Source organism: Pteronotus mesoamericanus, unplaced genomic scaffold (genome assembly GCF_021234165.1).
Source record: "Pteronotus mesoamericanus isolate MK-2021 breed Mesoamerican mustached bat unplaced genomic scaffold, CSHL_Meso_final contig_68, whole genome shotgun sequence".
In the NCBI taxonomy this organism is placed as follows: Eukaryota; Metazoa; Chordata; class Mammalia; order Chiroptera; family Mormoopidae; genus Pteronotus; species Pteronotus mesoamericanus.
The window spans coordinates 24354804-24377811 of NW_026555234.1; the positions used below are offsets into that span (position 1 = coordinate 24354804).

At 34.6% G+C, this 23008-nt stretch overlaps 1 protein-coding gene across 5 annotated transcripts in view; it reads right to left on the reverse strand.

Annotated features, from left to right (window-relative positions):
• PDS5A (PDS5 cohesin associated factor A) overlaps positions 1-23008 on the reverse strand; it is a 100168-nt gene that overhangs the window by 17510 nt on the left and 59650 nt on the right. For 2 of the 5 annotated variants that reach the window (XM_054582072.1, XM_054582071.1), the window contains exons 19-29: positions 21957-22117; positions 19203-19326; positions 18207-18365; positions 15276-15344; positions 13992-14128; positions 10912-11035; positions 10568-10772; positions 9992-10106; positions 3796-3928; positions 2710-2829; positions 335-397 (exon numbers count right to left, since the gene is read on the reverse strand). In XM_054582072.1, the coding sequence (XP_054438047.1) occupies positions 335-397; positions 2710-2829; positions 3796-3928; positions 9992-10106; positions 10568-10772; positions 10912-11035; positions 13992-14128; positions 15276-15344; positions 18207-18365; positions 19203-19326; positions 21957-22117 (1410 nt within the window). Of the gene's footprint in view, positions 1-334; positions 398-2709; positions 2830-3795; positions 3929-9991; positions 10107-10567; positions 10773-10911; positions 11036-13991; positions 14129-15275; positions 15345-18206; positions 18366-19202; positions 19327-21956; positions 22118-23008 lie in introns of those variants that run through there. The other 3 variants (XM_054582073.1, XM_054582074.1, XR_008529875.1) reach the window with 3 other exon arrangements.

Below are 23008 nucleotides of genomic sequence, written 5' to 3' on the forward strand. Positions count from 1 at the left end.
TTTATAGAGTATAACTTGTCTAATTCATTAATACTTTAAAGCTATTTCCTCTCTTTATCTTACACATCTAAATTTATTATACTACTTTTCAGGAAAATTTGCTTTGTGGATTCTAAATAACCTGAAGCCTATCAGGATTGATGAGAACACAAAGTGGCTCATGGAGGAAAAAAAAAGCCTAAGAGAACAAATGCTTTAGATGATACAATCCACAATATGATCCCTAAGAATCAGGAACTATAAAATCTGGGGGACAGTTAGTGGTTATTTCTAAGAATATCACAAGTAATATATACATGAGATGAAGATCCTCAAATTATCTAGTACACAATACCTTTCCTGTTAACAGAAGTACTCTGGTCTCTTCTGAAATATAACTCTTATCATTACAGAAGTCCTATAAAAAAATCAAAGTGAACATGTGTATTTTTATTACGTTTGTGCTTACATATCAATTAATCAAATAATCAAAGCATATTTAATGAACCATATCCTAAGTCTAGCTTTAAAATTAAATCAACAGCACATAAGACTTAGGCACCTGTCAGAGAAAAATTACTTAAATCACATTTAAAATAAAACACTCACATTTTTTCATATTTTGATTTTGCCCAAATCAGGAAGTAAATACACAGCCAAAATCTAATTAAGTGAATTATAATGTTCTTTGGCAGCTGTGATATTGACCAGTTGCTGAATGAATTAAACCAAATGTGGACACTGAAGATATTTTCTTGAAAGTTATATCTATATAAAACTTAGAAGAGTTCAGCCCTGGCCGGGTGGATCTATTGGTTAGTGCATTGTCCTGATACACCAAAGTTGTGGGTTCAATCCCCAGTCAGTGCACATACAAGAATCAATCAATGAATACATAAATAAGTGGAAAAACAAACTGATGTTTCTCTCTCTCTCAAAAAAATCAATAAATAGAAAAAATTAATTAAAAAAAGTTCAAATTTGATCCTTTGATGCCTCTCTATTAAATATCCTGGGAACAGTACACAGATAAACCATAATCATGTCACAGAAACAAAATGATTTAAAATCAAGAAAGTAACTTTTTCTTTTACTATATTACTTCATACTAGTGCTCTAGGAAAAGAACAGAGGGGCTAAATGCGCCCATAAAGAAAGAACACATTTGGCATGTGTTCTAGGAAAAGCTGTATCTTTTTTCCTTTTCTTTTTGCACAAAGGCTTTTATGTAGCTAAAATAAACGTTACAAGGCCTGGGCACCGGAGTTCTTTTATTTTATTCATGAAGATATACTATAGCCTCACTAGGCTCACTATCTTAGCTGGTGTTTCAATTTAAACCAGATTAGCATAGAAAAGAAAATGAGGAAAGTTGTTCATTGAAAACAGAAAAAACCTAAGTTATTATTAAGAGGGCTAAGAACATGTAAGTTTCAAACATCAAATTAAAAAAAACTATTAAAATTATGCATAGTGACAAAACAATTTTATTCTTGAGAATGGGATCACTACTGCATGAAGAGTCTACTTGAGTACTATTCCAGTCATGAGAGTCCTGGTTAAACAATAAAGTAAATTTAAAGTCAAGAGCTCACTTAAGAATATTTGTAAAGATAAGTAAATTCAATTAGAGGGCAAATAACTTTGCAATCTTTATAATGCCTATAAAAAATCAGGCACAATAAACGGCAAATACTAAATAATTAAAGAAAATCTGATTAAAATTGTCAAAGTATGGCACTCAAAGTAGGAAGCTCCGCTTCCTGTACTGTTTTTCTGTAAAATACTATGGGGTAGGTACCCTCTGAAGGACATCTTCAGGTTTAAAAATGTGTAAAAAAAATTTAAATGCTATATATTTTCCAATTAAAAATATTTAGAATTCTGTCTTTTAAACAAAGCACAATGAAGTTAAACTTTAAAATACCACCTTTAAAGTAGGAAATAAAGGATTTTTAAAACGTTTTAAAACACAGTAATAGTGAGTCATTATTAAAGGAAATAGTCAAAAGAAAAATATTCACTACTCAATAAATATTCTTTCTCTCCTTGTTATGACTAATTAAAAAAAAATAGGTGGAAGACTTCAATGAGCTTTAGTTGGCTGGAAAACTTATTTACATGGAAAAATTACTTTGCTGATAGTAAAATAAATATACTATGTATTAATTACTAACATAATTTATTGAATGCGTACTATGTGACAAACTGATAAACCTAGTTATCATACTAGTAATTATTCACAGGTATTAGTATCATCTGCATTTCACAGATGAAGAAATTGAAGCTTAGAAAAGTTAATGTCTAAAGTCTCTCAAGTTAGACGTGGTTGATTAGAATCCAGGTCTATCCATTGTCAAAACCAATTCCATTCATTCTAAATTTTCATTTCATATATATATTGTATATATACATAATATATATATGAATGTGTATATATATATTCACACTGTATCAAACATTACATACTAGATATATCCAGAAGGAATAGCTCACTTAAGAACACCACCACCAAGCTTGATTTGTATTCTCCTACTCTGTAAGGTGAGAATGATAGTGTTCAGGGCTCTGGAAGACACTTTCCCATTTCTTCATAAACGCGCAGAGGTATTTTTTTTTTTTTTTTTTTTACTCTATTGTCAAGACAATCCAATATTTGCCACTAGTGGTGATGGTAACTGAAATTTAAATCAGTTTGTGTGGTAGAAAAATGAGGGGAAAGAAAATTACCTTTTCAGGTTGTGTAAAAAATTTCATTGGAAGTACTGGATCCTTTGGTGAATCTGCATTGCACAAAGCACTTTTACTATTTATAACACACAGAGCCACATCACATACTGTATAAAGTTTCTAGGGAGAAAAAAAAGAAAGATCATATATAGCTTTCAGTAGTGCAAAATAACTGCAAGAGCCAATATTACCCAATGCATAAAATGGAATCAAAAGAACGATATGTGGTTATTTATTCCATGAACAATTCACATTTGTATTTGACATTTATTCTTATGTAGCGTCCTGGTAAACAAACAAACAAACAAAAAACCTTTAACTTAACATGAATGCCACCTATGCATTAAAAATAGCAAACAGTGGCTCAGTGGATTGAGGTCTGGCCTGTGAGCTGAAAGGTCGCAGGTTTGATTCCCAGTCAGGGCATGCCTGGGTTGCGGGCCAGGTCCCCAGCTGCACATTGATGTTTTTCCCCCTCTCTTTCTCCCTCCCATTCTCTCTAAAAATAAATAAATAAAATCTTTGCCCTGGCTGGTGTGGGTCAGTGGATTGAGTGCCGGCCTCTGACACAAAGGTTGCTGGTTCAATTTCCAGTTAGGGTACATGCCTGGGTTGTGGGCCAGGTCCCTGGTCGGGGGCATTCGGGAGACAACTGATCAATGTACCTGTTGCACATTGATGTTTCTCTCTCTTTTTCTCCCTCCCTTCCCCCCTCTCTAAAAATAAATAAAAAAATCTTAAAAAACAAACAAACAAACAAATCCAACTCAACCAAAGGAAACATAAAAAGAATACCTACTTATCTGTAATTCTTATTAAAAGTTTGTAAGACAACATAGTTGTAATTTTATTAGTTCTTATTCCCTTACTCTGTAGAAGTTTTAATGTCTTTTTCAGAGTAATAAACAGTCTTCAAAGGATAGAATTCAATTGTAATAAAATGCAATAAAAACTGACTATAAACATATATTTGTACAAACATTCTGTAATCTAACATAGCATGTAATAGAAAAAACAAGTGGGACAAGGACTATAATATTTTTTCCTATAACATCTTACTACCCATTGGCCTCATATATGTCTTACTTCATTTGTCTTGGATTCATCTGGAGACTGGGCATCTTTTGTTAACTTGATGTTTTCTGCCATCTTCTTCATAAAGGCATGGCTATTGTTTTCATTCTTTGTCATTAAAACTTCAAGCATGAACCATAGGCACCTAAATGGTAAACATATTATTCACTTATTAAAGAGACTAAAGGTAGGCATTTTTGCTTAAATGGATTAATTATCTTCTTATAAGCTCTGTCACTTGAATATAGTAAGAGTAAAATATAAAGCAAATCCTAACGATTAGTAGAAATAGTCTGTTAATAATATTCAATTCAATGGAAAATTAAATCACAAAGTATTAAATATAATGAAAACACACCTTAATATGAAAAAATCTGATAGTTTCATGAGGAACAAAAAGACTCATTCTATAGGTATTGAACAAATATTTAGATGATTTCATGTATATTAATGGCTGGCAATGATGAGCAAACCAGCACACAGCAGAGTCTTGCCATTTTGACTATTTGAAAGCTATGCAGAAGGACTAGGATAAATATGTAATTTTTTTGTGACATAATTCTGAACTGAATGTGCTATGAGGCTGATGTGCATAGTAACAAATCACATCTCAAAGCAGTTTTGCTATTTTCCACTTGTTACTGTACACTCAATCCATCAAGTATCTGAAGGGGACATCTGAATTTCTAAGTAAAAATGAATGCTAAATCAGGATGAACATTAGATTCACTTGGGAACTTAAATCGACAAACCTAGGGTAAGGGCCATTTTTAATAAGTTCCAGGATGATTCCCAGGCAGCCATGGGTCTACTGCTTTACTGCATCAACAGGGGACAAATCACTTGATGATAATCTATGTGTACTTCTTTGTCTATATCCTATGTAAGTTTTAAGGAACTACTGTAAGGGAGTTTAGCATTAGGTTAATGGAGTTTGTTTTTAGTAGACCTGTCTTACAAGAAATACTAAATTGAGTCCTTCAGGATAAAATGAAAGGACACTAGACGGTAACCTGAAGCCATAAGAAGAAATAAAGAACACTGGTAAAGGTAACAACATAGGTAAGTGTAAAAGCCAGCATTATTATACTTTGATTTCTAATTCTTTTTTAAATATGCGTTTTAAAGGCAAATGTATAAAATATCTCTATAAATGGAAGCAATGTATAAAGATTTAACTTATAACAATAATACCATAAAGGGAGTGGGATAGAGAGATATAGGAGTACACTGTATACTACTGAAACTAAGTTACTATTTTTCAAAAGTTGGTTGTTACAAGTTTAAGATATTAATTGGAATCACTAAGTAACAAAGTATACCTAAGATACAGAGAAAACAAATAGTTACTGGGCAGAAGTAAATCCTTTCTTTATCGGTAAATACTTCAAATGAAAATAAATCTCTCAGTTAAAAAGGAGAGATCAGAATGAATTAAGAAAAAATAATTCCCTACCATACACTGTTTACAAGAGTCTCACTTTACATATAAGAACATAAAAGGATAGAAAAATATATTTCATGGAAACAGTAACTACAAGAGAGCTAATGTCTATTTTATTAGCAGACTAAATGAATTTAAAGTAAAAAAAAATTACGAGACCCAGAAGGACTATATTGATAAAAGATTCAATCCAGCAGGAAGCTGTGACTATTATAAATAGGAACCTAACAACAGAGCCCCAAAAACTATGAAGGAAAAATTGACAGAATTAAAGAGATAAACAGGTAGTGCTAACAATAATAATCAGAGTTCAATACTATATTTTCACCAATAGACAGAAAAATCAGAGAAAAGATCAATTTTTTAAAAAAATAGAAAGCTTGGTCTGGTTCAAGATAGCGATGTCAGAAGATCTTGAACTCACCTTCTCCCATGGACACAAGAATCTATAGCTACATATAGAAATTTCCACGTCAAAAACTGTAAAGGGTGGTTGATTGATGACCACACATTGGGCCAACAAGAAGAAAATCATATCTAAGTGGGCAGGAAAGGCTAAACACAATCTTACCATAACCCCTAACCCCAATGCTGTGACCCATAAGCCAGAGGAAACTCAAAACCTGGAACTTCTCCCTGAGGACCAAAGGATTCAAACCCCACATCGGGCACCCCAACTTTTAAGACACTTCAGAGAGGAGCCCCCAAAACATCTAATTTTGAAAACCAACAAGGCTTGCATCTTAAGACCCACAAGATGGCAGCAATCTGAAATGGGCTCGTGGGCCCAAACTCACTTGCCCCAGGGCCCAGCTAAGAGGCAACTGATCATGCCCAGACTTAAAGTGAAGGAGATTCACCCGCTTATATTAAAACCTCTTCCCAATGGGCAGGCAGCTAATTTAACACACGGCATTTAGGGACCTGCCAGAATATTATCTAGGGATGGAGACTGGCAGGTGTCATCTTAGTACTCTCACTTTGCCATGCTCCAGAAAACCAGCAGCACCAGAAGGGACCCTTTACATATATTTGATGCACCAATTTTTGTGGCTGCTTCCCAGGGGATGCCTCTTCATTGTCCAGCTCTGGAGTCCAGGGGAGCTTGTATTCTTGGTCACGTGGGACTATAATAATTGGTATCACTCAGAAAGGGGCACGCATACTTGTCTGGTGCTCTGATTTTTGTGACTGCTTCCAGGAGACAAATCTACATCGCCTGGCTCTGGTGTGGAACTTACGCTTATGGATTCCACAGGACTGTACCCAAGAGTTCTTAAACAGCTACCACCCACAGGGCACAGCAAGGATCAACAGACCCAGGAGCTCAGTGCTGCTGTGAAGGAAGCCTATTAGCTAATCATCATGACTGTGGCCTGAGGGGCAGGCCTCAAATGAAGCACATCTCAGAGCTATCTATAATCTTTACCCAGAAAGTAGGCGATATCTTTGTGCTTACCCTCTGCCGTACTCCAGAGCACCAATGTCTCTCAGAGGAAAGCATTATATGCACCTAGTGGTCAGTTTTTGTGGGTGACACCCAGGGGACTCCCTTTGATCAAATGGCTCTGAGAGGTTCGTGTTCCTTGGTCCCATGGGACTGCGGCAATAGGAGGGACAATTCTTGGGTGGCTACCATCCCCAGGACACTGCACAGACAGTGGACTGAGGCACAGCCCCCCGACTTCCTGTGAAAGAAGCCTCCTTCCTTGTCCTGGACGCAGGGTTCAGGTTGGGCACACATGTAGCAGAGTCCACAGAGTTGCTCTCAAGGATCATAGGCTGTGGATGCCAGCTTGGCATTCACCCTCTGCCTTGCTCCAGCGCGCTGCTATTTCTCAGAAAGGAGCTTGTATACTTGTCCGGAGCCCTGGTTTTTGCAACTGCCTCCCAGTGGACACCTCCAGATTGCTTGGCTCTGGTGGACAGTGGGGCTTATGCTTGCAACCTGGCAGGACAGTATATAACTACATACTTTTTAAGAGCTGTTGCCTGAGGGTCTGGCTTCCAGTCAGCCTAAATCTTGGTGCTAGATCCTCTCCCTTGACCTTGACAGGTCTGGGCACATCATCAATTACTTAAAGCTGTGAAAAATATAATAGGCTGCTTGGACGAGCACAAGGGTGGAGAAATGACGACGAGCTGGGGCAGAGCTGAACTTTTAAAAAAGTTAAAGCCCCACAAGAAGCCACTGGTGGTTGTTTCACCTAATGCATAGAGACCAACGCAGAGTCAAGCAAAATGAAGGAAGAGGAATATGTTCCAAATAAACAAATAACATAAAACCTCATTTAAAAAAACCCTTAATGAAATGACAATAAGTTGTTTACCTGATAAAGAGTTCAAAGCCAAAGTCATAAAATGTTTGGATGAACACAGTAAGAACTTCAACAAAGAAAGAGAAAAATCTTAGAAAGTACCAAATATAAGTCACAGAGCTGAAGAACACAGTAACAGAACTGAAAAAATACACTAGAGGGGTTTAATATTAGACCAGATGAAGCAGAAGGATCAACCTGGAGGCAGGCAGTGGCGATCACCTAATCAGAACAGCAAAAAGGAAAAACTAAAGAAAGTGACAATAGCATTAGGGACACACAGGACAAGATCCAACAGACTAACACTCACATTATATGTTTCCCAGAAGGAGAAATGAGTGGAGGCAGAAAAAGGTAATAAGGTGAAAAATGTGATACCAAAAATATAAAATGGGGGTGGAGGAGTCAAAATGTTGAGCTTCTGGATGGGCTCAAACTTAAGTTGTTATCAACTTAAACTGTTCCAATAAATACACAAAAGATAGAGAGAAAGGAATTTAAGCAAACCTCTAAAAACAGGCATCAAAACTACGAAGGAAGAGAGCAGGAGAAGAGGGGAACAGAGAGGAACTACAAAAACAGCTAGAAAACAATGAAGAAAATGGCAATAAGCATGTATCAATAACTGCTTTATATGGACTAAATTCTCCAATTAAAAGACAGAGAGGCTGAATGCATTAAAAAACCCAAAACCACCTACATGATCCCCTTAAGAGACATACTTTAGGTGTTAAGGACACACATAGAGTCAAAGTAAGGGGATGGGGAGGCATTGCATGCAAATCAAGCTGGAGTAGCTATACATGTTATCAGACAAAAAGAAGAGCATTACATAATGATAAAGTCCATCCAATAAGATGATGTAACAACTGTAAATATTTATGCACCCAACGTAGGAGCACCTATATATAAAGCAAATATCAACAGACTTAAAGGGAGAAATATACAGAGATACCACAATAGTATGGAACTTTAATACCCCAGTGACACCTTAAGTAGAGGGTGGTCTTGTGGGACTAAGTCCTGTACCTGTGAGATAGTGTCAGAATTAAATTGAATTCTAAGACACCCTACTGGTGTCCAAAAATTGCTTGTTGGTATGGGGAAGCCCCCAACGCACACACACGCACGCACGCGTGCGCGAACTGAATCTAGGAACCCTTTCCAGTCACACAGCTGTGATTAGAACCTGTCTCCTGAAACCTAATTCTGTAACTTCTTAAAAAATATATTAATGTAGACTTATTTTCAAGCATTTGAAATACAGCAGTCCCTTCCACCTGTGGGGAATATGTTCCAGCACCCCCAAGTGGATGCCTGAAATTATGGATAGTTATTGACCCCTATATACTGTTTTTCCCGATACATTTATACCTATGACACAGTTTAATTTATAAATTAGGCACAGTAAAAGATTAACAATAGCTAATAAAATGGAACAATTATACAAAAGAATGGTTCATGTCCTGGATGGAATGGGGAGAGATGCCGTGAGAGGTGCGAGATTTCATCACACCACTCAAACCGGTATGCAATTGTTACTTATGAATTTATTATGTTATTTATTTCTGGAATTTTCCATTTACTATTTTCAGACCATGGTTAACCATGGGTAACTAAAACTGTGAAAAGTAAAACCGTGGGTAAGGGCGGGGGGCTTACTGTATAAAGACAGTATCACTGGACTGATGTGTTGGATGCAACAATAACAGAGTTACAAGCCTTCAAAATGTAAAGGATCTCGTAGTCTGATCCTTAACAGTAATGTTGGACAAGATAGAACATCCCTCCCAATTGTTAAGATTTTTGACACACTTCCAGTGACCAAAGCTACAAGGGAGAGAAATAAATGTTGATTACAACTTGAAATAAAACTTAACATCCCACCAAGAAAAATCATATTTCAAACACAAGTGGGAAGTTCCAATTTAAGAGTACAAAGCAAAAGCCAGCAATGGGAAGGAAAGTAAATATTGCATTAAAGTTTCTTGGAGGGCATTTGTAGACAATCCTAAGCCATCTCTCACTCTTTTACCCTGCATCATATACAATGTTCTATTTTACATAAAGAACACTTCTTAACCAGGGTTTTGTAATGGTTTACTTGCCTATCTTTCCTCTAGAGACAAACCTGACTGATGTAACAAATCTAATTTTGTATTACCATAGTCTTGCCACAGAATATTTTGTGTGTTCATACATATTTTTTTAGGCATTATTTTTTGAGGTTGAAAGTAAAGTTTAGTTTAAAGGAGAAAGATTTTTGCTACATATCCTTCTAAATGGTAAAACAGAAGTAACCAAAGTTCATGTTAATACAAATAGTAAAAAATAAAATAAAAAATTATAAAAGGCTTTTATTCTAATGGGAATAGTAAGAAAAAATTTAGCATTTTTTAAAAAGTAAAAATAATTATAAGAATTCTGGAAAGTCAACATGACTTACTCTTTAATATCACGAAGCTGATCAACGTCTTGTGATCTTGTAAAATCTGGATCATGGGCTAGCAGGTGAATCATGTATGGAACTACATATTCAGGCAACAGTGATAATAATTTCTCTGAAATGAAAATACTATTATTAACAACAGTAATAACAGCTTTTATAAAATCCTTCTCTAGTTTTGCATTTCAACCACTTCAGTTTCCATTTTTTCCCTTCAGTTATTCTAAATTACAGGCAACATAAAACCTAATACCAAAATAATTTTAAAGGATACTAAAGCCAAAAGAATAAAATGACACAGAGGGTCCTTGGCAAAGCTAGAATAATTCTTTACCTGCTGATATTTGAGCAAAGTGTTCTACTCAAGCCATACTGCTGGATCCCATTTAAAAAAAATGCAATTCCCTTGAACAATATTATGCATTAAAAAGAGGACTCAGAGATCAGAACTTAAGTACATCATAATTACACTGATAGCATTCTATAAAAATCCCAGTGATGTATACAATACTCTCCCCGCTAAATGACATACTGACAAGATGTATTTGCACACTAGGAACTTCCAAAGTTACTCACCAGTAGCCATAGGGTTCTGTTTAATGTACTCCCTGCGTATACTGATATTTTTCAGTAAACACTGTCGTGCATGTGCTCTTCTCTCCTTCACAGGATCTTTGGCACACAAGGCAAAAATTGCCATATACTCCAATGGAAGAAGTAACTTCACAAGGGCCTTATGTAGTTTCTGAGCAAATATCTGCCTTACTTGGTAGCACTCATCCTACAGCGGCACAAAACCAAAAATACTTAAATACAATCCCTTTGTGCATAAATCCATACAGTAAATGGATCTACATCTATAAAGTAAATATAGTTAACTCTGAAGACCAAGTAATTGACAAAATAAGATTGTTACTTACATTAATAACAAGTGCACAGAGCTGAAACTGTTCTGGGGTTATAATTTCATGGTAACAAGGTTCCTGAGCAAGCTTCATTATGGCACTACCAGCAGCTAATCGCAAGCGAGACATATCAGATTTACTATAAACAAAAAAGAAATAAACATTTCCTATAACCATTATCATTATAAAAATGCTTTGATCCCTTTTTGAGTATTAAGATCTTCAGCATAATTTATGCTTAAAATGACATAATGTACAAATACGGGAAAGCTACTTTGAGTCCTTGAACTCAACACTGAAAAAGGCTCAACTCACTGTGACTATCTGATAATAAATTTATTTATTTTCATTTTTAGTTATACTCTAGCTTAGATTCTCTGCCACAGCCACGAAACTCTGCTTATGATCACAAACACACTAACTACAGTGCTAGGAAGAATCATTTATATTAGGAACTATATTTCTCATTTTAAGATGAATATACATTCATTGTAGAAAATTTGATTAAAACAACATAAAAAATCACCTATTTAAAACCTACTTCGAACAATTTTTAAATGCATATGCATATATACATACATGTAATAAAAATATACCTTAAGCCTACATATGTCTGACAAAATGGAGGTGCTAGAAGTTAGGAACTGACTTGTATCAGAAGAGGAGAGATATCAGACAAGTATCTAAAAGGAAAGGAATATGGAGATGAGAGTCAGTGTCCATCTCAGGTGCTGATCTCTGGGGAAGACTTCCTTTTGCATCAACAAGTTTTGAAAGGGAACCTAGGAGGTTCATGCACTCCCTTCTCTACTCAGTGGCCTTTTATTACTAAATAGTAAAATACGACACTGAATGGGATGAAAGGACAATCTTCTTACCTCAACTTCTATGTGGAAGATAGCATGGCTTTAATGTTTTGAAGACTGCAGGAAACGTGGAAATCTGGCCTGAATCCACAAGGGACTATTGAGCATACAGGAGGAGGAAACATGGCACTCTTGGATAACAGGACTGTCAAGATTGTCAAAGTGAGCGCTGGTAGCAACGAGGGCCCCTTAAACAGTTTCTGAGGCAAATTATTCAGGAATAACCATATTTTGTCATACATACTGTGCATTTTTGGCGTAAATATTTGAGGTAAAAATAAGGATGTGCATTGGTATGATGATTACATACCATTGGTATAATAACCCCATGTGTAATGTGCACAAAAACATGGATGCACATTATATACAGCAAAATATGGGGTCAAAAAAATAATAGCTACTGTTTGGGTGCTTAACCCTGTGCCAGGCAGCATGAGAAACACTTTATGGCCTTTATCTTATTTAATTTCCACTCTATAAAGTGAAAAAATTGAGGCTTAGAAAAATTGATACAAGTTCACACAGCTAGCAAATTGACTGTAGAATAGTATGCTTCTGATTCTACAGCCCAAGTTAAACCATGGAATATGTAAGATCTAATTATGATCTGCTCAATATTTCATGACATGTGTTTTATAATTAAACAGTCTCCTATTTTTTGTGATGATCAAAAATGCTGGAAAAAACATGCTTGTGTGTATATTTTTGTATGATTCTTCTATTATTTCATGAGTGTAAAAATAGAATCAAAGGATAACATTTTTAAGGGAGTAGACACAAAATGCCAAACTGTCCTGCCAAGACCGTGCCAATTTATACTCACTGGAGTAATGAGGGAACCTATTTCCTTGATCCCATGAAGCAACGACTGCTTTAAAAATACATACATATTTTTAGTCCCTGCTGGGGTGGCTCAGCTGGCTGGGCATCATCATGCAAACTGAAAGGTTGCAGGTTCAGTCCCAGGTCAGAGTGCATACAGAAGGCAACTGATCGATGTTTCTCTCCCTCCCTTTCTCCTCTCTCCAAAATCAAAAATAAATTTTTTTTTTGGCTGATTCAATAGGCCAGATGTATCATTTAAGTTTAAATTGTATTTATTGTATTTAGTGATGTTAAACATTTTGAAAAAGTAAGCTGAGAATAAAATGTAGTCTTCATCTCTACTAGGGATCCTGCCTATTTACCATTGACTTGTAAGAGTTCATTTTATCAAGCCTTTGCCATGTACCACACGTAGTTTCCTCAAATTTAAAACGCCTCATTGTTCCTAACTCAGTTCTAATCTTCAATCTGTTGATACAAAGCTACCCTTGGCTTATTCTATGATAAAAATAATTTATTGTAGTTTTCTTCAGTTTATCAAAGCATTCATCATCTTTACTGTAATTGTGCATTTTCTATCTCTTCTACTAGAATGCATATTCCTTGGAGGGAAAGATTTTTGTGTGTTTAAAAAATATAGCAGTACCTGATGTGAGAGTGCTCAATAAATATTGTATGCATAAATGAATAATGAATTCTGTCCACTAGCACAAACTTTAAAGTAGGAGTGCATCACAAGTAGAACTCTTTAGTTATTTCAGTTGTTACTTTCAAAACTTAGTATATCAAGAATTTAAAATAAGCTACTATCATAAAGGCTTTGACTTTTATTTCATCTTAAAAAGAACATAAAAAAGAGATGGTAATTTCACAGATTTGAAGAGTGAAAATGCGTAGAAATAAAAAACATTCATTTTGTATTTGTAGAACCTTGTATAGTCTTCTATAAACCACCAGGAGGCTGCAACTCTTCTTTCTTTGAATCTCCACTAAAATTTTTATTCCTTTCACAGTACCAAGTCACTCCACTTTTTTAATCACTATACTACAGGGTGGGTAAGTTCCTTGAAGGCAGGAAGTGAATCTTACCTGTTTTTACTGCAATGCTTTTCACAGTGTTTTGCAAAGAGTAGTTCAACAAATAATTGATTAATTGAACCGAATGCTGAAGCTGTCATTGCTATAGTGATTATGATTAAAAATTTATTGGAAAGAGTTTAGTCTTTAAGAGTGAAGTAAAATATACCATCACTATTGAAATATAAATCCCAAGAATATACATAAAATTTAATTCCAAAATACACAGTACAATTACAACATTCAATATTAATTAGGTGAATAATTCCTCTGTAAGATCTACCAACATTTTGAGCTAAAGAAATCGAAAAGGAAGAAAAATCTCACCTAATCCTCTTCTGCTCTGTCAGGTCACCCTCACTAACCAACATCGCTGATAGTAACCGAAGAGTTGAATTGGCAGATTTAGATTGGTTGTTTTTCATACCCAACAGCCACCTTACCAGAAGTTTAATTGCCTGTACCTATAAAATATTAACATGCTAAAAAAAGAAAGCAACTTGAAATTCCAATTAAAGGGAAGATTAATTTATGTTAATTAGGTGAGATTACTTAATTGCCACCAGACATGCTTTATTAAACAAGTCTGTAGAATAGTAATAATAACAATAAGGACTAATTTTTATTCTGTTTAATCTACACTAGGCACTTTCCTAGGGCTGTATATGTATTAACCTATTTAATCTCCAAGCAAATCTATGAGGGAAGTATTATTTCCACAATAAGGCAACTGAGACATTATTATGACAGATAATTTGCCCAAGGTCTGGTTCCTCAACTCCGGCCTTTCATACTTGAACACTTGCCCAACTTATTTAAAAATACATTGTTTAAAATAACTATTTACACTATACCAATTACAGTGATTAAAAATAACTATAACTAGACACACTGTAGTATTTTTTTGTAGTACTGAAAAATTATTTTGACAAAACCATCAAATCTATAGTCTCACGTAACATTCTGATGAAAAAAAATTAGGAGATTCCATAACTATCTGGGTCATAATTACTTGTAGACTTATACTGAAAAGATTGTTACCAGTATATGTGAAAGCACTAGCTAAAAGATCTAGTATTATTTACTGTATTTATTGACAACCTGGAAAAAGGAATTGATGAAATAATGATGACTATGAAATTATACAAGGTGAAACACTATCAAAGAAGAAAATAATGGAGAAGTCTAGTTTTAAATCCCAACACTACCACTTTAAAAATTAGCTTCATGAGGTACAATTTACATCTGTTAGAAGTTACCACTATGATGACAGCCATTTGTTTCTGCCAAGTTAATATTCATATGCTTGTAGGTAGGTAAAGAGTGGTGGGAAGGCTACACCTGAGATGTCTTCGAGGATCAAGATTCTGCAAACAATCTCTGACTAAAACAGCCTCACTGAAATTGTTTCAGCAGGCAGGGAGGTCTACAAAAGATGCAGACATATCTCCCTCTATAAAGAACACAATGACTAGTTTGAGAAAAACAAATTCCAATTTAAAAACAAACCACCTCATTTAAAAATGATTATTAACTATTATGTTCAGAAAAGGATATCTATGAATGTTCATTATTTCTACATAAATCTTATCAAGACCTACAAAAATTTACCTTTGCTAGTACTTCAGGGGAAACCTCTTCATCTGGAGACCATAATTTTCCATTCTTCTCACCTGTTGACTACAGTTAATTGAATAAATTTAATTTTCAGAAAGAATTTAAGTTTTGCCCATTAAGTTTTTCATGCTAAATAATGCAGTGCTATCGCAAAGTCACCAAGCATAGGTTAGAAAAGAACAAAGCTGAAGAACTCAAACTTCCTGATTTTGAAGTATACAAGAGGTCTTACAGCAGTAATCAAGACAGTGTGGTTGGTACTGACATAAGTATAGGCATTGATCAATAAAATGAAGTAGAGAACCCCAAAACCCTCATATTTATGACCAATTGATTTTTAAAAAGGATGTTAAGGTCAATTATTAAGAAGTCTCTTCAACAAATGGTTATTAGAAAACCTATATATCCATAAGCAAGAGAATAAAGCTGACCCATTTGTTACCTTATATCATACACAAAAATTAACTCAAAATGGATCAAAGATCTAATTTAAGAGCTAAAAATACTATGAGACTCTCAGAAGATATAGGGGGGAATCTTCATGACCTTGGGTTTAGCAAATAGCTGATAAGAGTTTAAATATTCAGAATATATAAAGAATTCTTACAATTCAACAAACAACCCAATTAAAAGTGGGCAAAGGACTGTGAATATCCAAAGAAAATAGAAAAATGGCCAAAAGCGCTTAAAAAAGTCCTCAATATCATTAGTAATTAGGGAAACAAATCAAAACCACAAGATAACGCTTCCTACCAACTTGGATGGCTATCATTAAAAAACAAACAAACAAAAAAAAAACCCCAAAAAACAAAAACCAGAAAAGAATAGTGCCACAAAGAGGAATTAGAAACAGTCCTGGCAGGTGCTGCTCAGTGGATTGAGCGCTGGGCTGTGAACCCGAAGGTCACAGGGTTGGTTCCAAGTCAGGGCACATGCCTGGGTTGTGGACCAGGTCCCCAGTTGGGGGTGTGTGACAGGCAACCATTTGATGTTTCTCTACCTTTCCATCTCCATCCCTTCCCCTCTTTAGACTCTAAAAATAAAGCAATAAAATCTTTTACAGAGTTATACAACTTCCCTAAAACTATATAATTTTATTAACCAATGAAACCTCAACAAATTTAAAAAAAAGATGTATCGGAATTGGAAGCCTTGTGTACTGCTGATTGTTGATTCCTTAACAAGTTTAGCATAGGAGCATGTGACTCAACAGTTCCATTCCTAGGTATATATCCCAAAGATTTGAAAACAGGAATTCAGATGTTCATATCAGCATTACTCATAATAGTCAAAAGGCAGAAAAAATTCAAGTGCCCATCAACAGATGAATAAATAAAATACAGGTTACACACACAATGGGTTATTATTCTACCATAAAATGAAATTTGATACATACTATAACACAACCTTGAAACCATTATACTCAGTGAAATAAGCCAGACACAAAAGGACAAATATTCTATAAGAGGTATGTAGAACAGGCAAATTCATAGAGCCGGAAAGTGTAACAGAGTTTACCAGAGGCTGCGGGGAAGGAAGCAATGGGAAGTTACTGGTTAATGAATAGAGTTTCTGTCTGTGATGATAAAGTTCTGGAAGCAGATGGTGGTGACTGGTTACACGACAATGTGGGCCAATATTTTAGGTGGTAGTTTGGGCCATTTTGGAAGACTCACTCAGCTTTTCTGGATATCTCCCATGTATACAGGAGGTATACATGTTATTAAACATACGTTTGTTTTTAAAAACCATTCAAAAACACCCAACAAAAAGAACAAGAATGTGGGTGAATACAGCATAGGTGATCTGAACACTTAATAGTAAAAACAGTGAAGTTTATTTTATCACAAAAAAGGAGCCATCTTAACATAGGATGCAATAACAATTAAGTTATCTAAGAAGTGCCTTAAATTTCACACTTTTTGCCAATCACATCTATCAATAGTGAAATAACAGCACAAAAACGTGGAATAGGAATGAGATGGTCATGTTGTTCCATTGTTGCCTATTACATCCAAATGGGGGAAGGGGAGTGCACTGCCAACTAAGTTCAGATACTGAGGGCTTGAAGATCATCAAACCACGTGGAAGCATTAGGTAAACCGGGTAAGTCAGCACTGCACTGGAAGTCATACACAATGTTTCAGCAGCTAAGATTGGCTTGTCTTTATTAAATAACTCTTTAATTTAGGTCCATTTGGTAAAGCAGAATTAATCGGGTGTGTTTGGGCTCCAACTCAGAGCTAATAAATCAGCATGTGCACACATGCACACACACACACAATTCAATAACTAACACAGAATACATAAATCTAGTGACAAAGTGTGAAGTAATTATGCAGGGTCCGGCACAAATAATGTCCCTTTTTAATTACAAAATCCTTTATTACAAAATCATAAGCATGTAATTCTGTATCATAACAACATCATATTCAAGCACACCATATAACATTTTAGGTGAAATGTTCAAATTAAGACTACAACTTATGACACCCATATTATTATCCTACCAACCACATTTAAGCAGGTGTTACTTCTGCTGGACCCTGTATTTCAAAATGCTAGTCAAATACAATTCCATTTACATTTTTAACAATGCTTGATAAAACTAATTTTTAGCACTCAAATATAATGTCCTTCAAATGTTAGGATAACAGCATTTGACTCATAGTTTTTATTCCATAATTCATCCATCTCATGTCCTCATTTTTTCCCTCTTAAATGTTAATATGTAGTTATAATAATAGCTAAATGGAAGTCAGAATGTCATTTGGAAATCAAGTAAATAAATAAGGAGGGAAACATACAATAATTTAAAAAGAAAGAGAATTATATAGAGAGAGAAGCATAAATTCTGTCTGTGATAAAGATGTAGATAGCAGTCTTACTCTCATAATTCTGAATTTAATTAAATGTGAAACTTACCCTGTCATTCATTAGCAGATCTTTCACAATAAAATTTGCTACTACAGATTTCATTGGGGAAGCAAACTGATCTGGTGCTAACATAGAAATGTGGCCCAATGAAACTAATGGAGTTATAAGTTGTTCTGGTACATCAGCATTCAGACTCCTACTGAGTGGCTATAAAAATAAAACAGTCAAAATTACCAGTTGTTTTGTAAATAGCTAGACAATCTATGGAAAGAATAAATGTTTCAGAGTCCTCCTGAATTTATCATGCTCAAACAAATCTGTTCTAATGATATGATCAAAAGTAACTTCAGCCATATTAAATACTTGATTCTTATTTCACCTACTAAAATTTAACAAGACCAAAGAACGTAGAAAAAGGTAACAGAAAAACATAAAGCTCAAGTAAAAGGTAGAAGTAAAAACAAGAACATTTCTGCATCATCAAATCAGCATTATTTTCAAGCCATCTACAATAATTTTGTTATGTTGGGGAATTATTTTTTAATTCTGTGGCGAGATTTTAAATGACTATGAACCATAAAACAATCAGAGTTCACTGGGTCCCGTTCATATTGTATCCAATTTACAATAATTGGAATACCTTCATAGTAGTAGAATTAGGCCAAGAAGCATACATAAGGAAAGTCAAACAGGATTAATTTTCAGGTAGGGGTGTCAGGTAGTTTACGTTTGGTTGTTCAAAGTCATCTATTAATACCTTTTGAGGATAAATAGATCATTGAGCCAATTAAGCTAGAATTAAGTAAAATGTTTTAAACACAAGCACACAAAATGTAGTATTTGAACATATAAGACTGGTCTACAGATCTAAAGACTGGGAATATAGTGCTGAATAAAACAGAGAGTGTCCCTGCTCCCATGAAATTTATATTCTAGGGTGAGATAAAAAACTAAAAAAAATAAATAAATAAAAAAAATAAAAATCCTACCTTCACAACATAAAAGTAAAAGTCAACGTAAACACACCCTACATATTATATATACCTCAAAAATCTGTGCAAGCTGGACTTCTTTATTTGTGAATATGGCATGTATACAGTGAACAGCCTGTTTTGCTTGGTGTGGAGTACCTCTCTTTGCTTTCTGATGTAAAATAGGAATTAAAGTCCTGTAAAAAATAATATCACAGTTAAAAAAACCAAAAAAGCCCATAAACCACAAGTAGTTCTTTTGGTTGTCTCCTATGCCCTCTTCTATAACTATTTGGATGAAGGCTGGTAGAAAAGTCTCTCTTAAAAATTACTAGATCTACTGAAGTATATAAAGCTCCTTCTCTGTTCCCAAGCATAATTCAAGAAATATACTGCCTCAAGAAAAAAGCTAATTCAGGGGACAATTTCTGTTTTAAAGTTATCTTGTGAATATGGAGAAATAAAGAAGCTACCCTTAATTTATTAAAAAACTTGCTTCATGCCATATTTTTACATTTACTTTCTAAGTAGGTATTAATTTTTCACTTTCTTTTTACAATCCCCTTCAGTTATTTTAAAGCAGCTATGGGGAAAAACTAGAAAGACCAAGTTTTATTAAAAAGCTGAAGTGATGGTATCGGTGAAAAAAAGAATGCAAAGCTGTAGACACATATATATTGGTAGAAGATTAATAAAACAGCTAATAATCACGATTGCCAATCACGATTCTAAATATTTTTACAAGGATTAATACTCAAAGAACTCAAAGAAAATTATAATTACAGTCAATAAACATGAAAAAACTAAAGCACAAAAATATTATTTAAGCTTCTTAGGGTGACAGAGCTAGGAAATGGTAGAGTTGGGATTTGATGATAAGCATTTCTGTTCCAAAATCTATGTACTTATCTCCATACTTACAATGTAAAACAATCTTTCTATAGAACAATGTGGAAATACATACAACAAACAGTCTTAAGATGTTAAATAATGATATGGGAAAACAAGTGGAATGAAGACAGCAGCATGTTTGCATCAACCCATTAATATAAAAAATAGATATATACATCAAGGAGATAGACAAAATATTCATAAAAATAGATATAAAATGTTAATAGTAACTTCTTTCTTAATATTTTTAAAAGTGTCAGCTTTTGACAATGAACATATAAGTATAGAAATCTGAAGAAAATTTGTAAGGCACAATAAAAATTTAAGGAAAGATACTTGTTGTACATTTAATGCAACGGTCCTATTTTATAACAGGTTAGTGGTATTAAATACAGTGGTGACAAAGGGTTCTCTTATGATAATGGGAAGCTATGTATTAAGGAGCAATACCTCAGACTCCATGACATGTACTTTGATAACAATAAAAAGACCTCTGGAACATATGCTAGTCAGTGTAAGTTTGATCTGATATGAATAGGCTATGTTCCTCTCCATGAAGATTTGGAATTTTCAGATAGAGATGTCCATGTCCAAGTAGTTTCTGTGGAGTACTGCTTAAGTCTTTCTTTCACAAACTCATCTATGAGTGTTACAGTTCTTATAAATAACACAAATAACAAGGGAAGATATTGTGTTGTTCAAATTCCTGTTAATTGCATTATTGATTCTTCTCAGACTAATGAAATGATGATATATAAACCAACTTCAACATTTCCCCTCGCTTTTCTCGTGTGCTCTAGGTCCACGAGGCCATCAGTGTTGTGACTGAGGTCTACAGTGCTGTTTTTCAGTGATTGTCTCCCTCCTTCCCAATTAGTCTTTTAGAAAAGGAAGTTTTAGTCCTTGTATTCAAAGTTAACTCTTAACAGCTATACCCATTCTCCACTGCTTTCTTTGGGATAGAATTCCTTCGTGAGTAAATCCTTTACCTTAAAAAAATGTATAAAATTTCCTACTTTGAAAAACTCACCAGAAACTACCCTACTGTGTCAGTGATGTTTTTCTATAATGTACAAATATAAAGAGTATCATCTCTAGATTATAAACTCCTTGAGAGCAGGGACTAACTTTGGTGATTCTTTCATATTAGCCAGTATAACACTGACAATGAAGAGAATTTACAATAAATATTGAATTATTTCTCAAATTTAACTATTAGCTCACAAATATAACACAAACTTTAGGAGTCATGAGGCTGCTTCTTGTATGATTAATCTGTGAAGGAAAGCTGGTTTGATTTAGATATTCCCCAAACTCTTTGCATATACTATGAACATCTGATTCAACAGCTCTCAGTGATGTATTCTTCTTCCAAAAGACATCTCCCACATCTGATGTCTAAATACAGTCTCAGCACAGGTTTGATCCTAAGACAACCTCTTTAAGATGCCAAAATTAAAATATCAAAATGTACTTCATTTTTATGAGGGGAGAGAGAGATCAAAACAATAAAAGCACCACTGCCAACAACCACACAACTAAGAAATATTTTATTAAGCCCACTACTTGATTATCCCATTCTGTGGTGGGATATAAAGGCAGTAGCTATTGAATTTATAACCAGTTGGAGAGAAAAAGGTGAACATACATAGATTAGGAAAATATATTACTCACATTCTAAATTCTGTGGTAACTCTATTAATATTTTAAAATCATATTTTTATAAACAAAGATTGTTCCTCCACCTATATTCTAATGATAGGACCCCACCTACCACTAGAGGCAGAGGAGAGATGAAAGAAATAATAAAGAAAAGTAGGCTCTAAATAAAAGTTGTCTTTCTTCTCTCCTGTCTTCCTATGTGAAAGGGAAGCAACAATCCCATGGCTTCCACTCTCAGAAAATTTGTGATTATTATGAGAAAATATATACTCACGATCGTATCTGGGGTAGGTCTGTTTCTATTTTGTGACCTGTATTTCTAAAAATTTGTATAGCAGCTTCTGCTACCTTGTCATCTTCCATTCGCAGGCACTGTAACAGGGACTCATATGTCTCTGCAGAGTGGAACGAGGTAGGATGTGTGAAAGACAGAACCTGGAGGAATAGATATAGCTTTAGAAGTACAGACAATGGTTTTAATCCATTAAAAGAAAATACGTATAAATATGATTTAAAATGATGAGCTGCATAAGACAGCTACAAAGAATAAAGATTCATTTATAGAAGGCAGGTGTGGCTAATAAGACACTGACAGAAATACTGTGAAGTAGTTTCCTTAACATAGTTGTTATACAGCCTTGCCCTATTTTCTTTTCCTAAGATTTTATTTATTTATCCTTAGAGAGAGAAACATTGACGTGTGAGAGGAACATTGATTGGTTGCATCTTGCATGCCCTCAACCAGGGACCAGGCTGTAACCCAGGCATGTGCCCTGATCGGGAATCAAACCTGCGACCTTTCGGTTTGTGGGACAATGCCCAACCAACTGAGCTACACTGGTAAGGGCAGCCTTGCCCTATTTTCTTCTTAGCCTCTTAGTCTATTCTGATATTGAGAATGATGCAAATGTGGCTCCTCTTTTACGGTACGTGATGTAATGTAAACAAAATGCTAACCCAAAGCTTTATTTCATGGCCAAAGACTCTATAAGGAAATTCTTTAAAAGTGAAATCAATCATCATAACTATAAAGAAGTCATTATTGTGAACTTTTAATCATGACTACAAATATATAATTATTCTCTATTTATTATGACCTAAGTCCCAGCCTATACTTAAGGAATGCACCACAAGTTAGATCTAACATGTCTACAAAGTTTACCTTCCGTGAAGCAGAAAAACAATTTAGTTAGCATAATATTGGGAATAAGGGTTAAAATTGAGAGGTAGGTGGTGGGGTGGGTGGATAATATATAGTATTCATTAATTTATGCAATGATCATTTACTTAATGGGTAATAAAGTGGAGAGATTATCTCACTTGGTG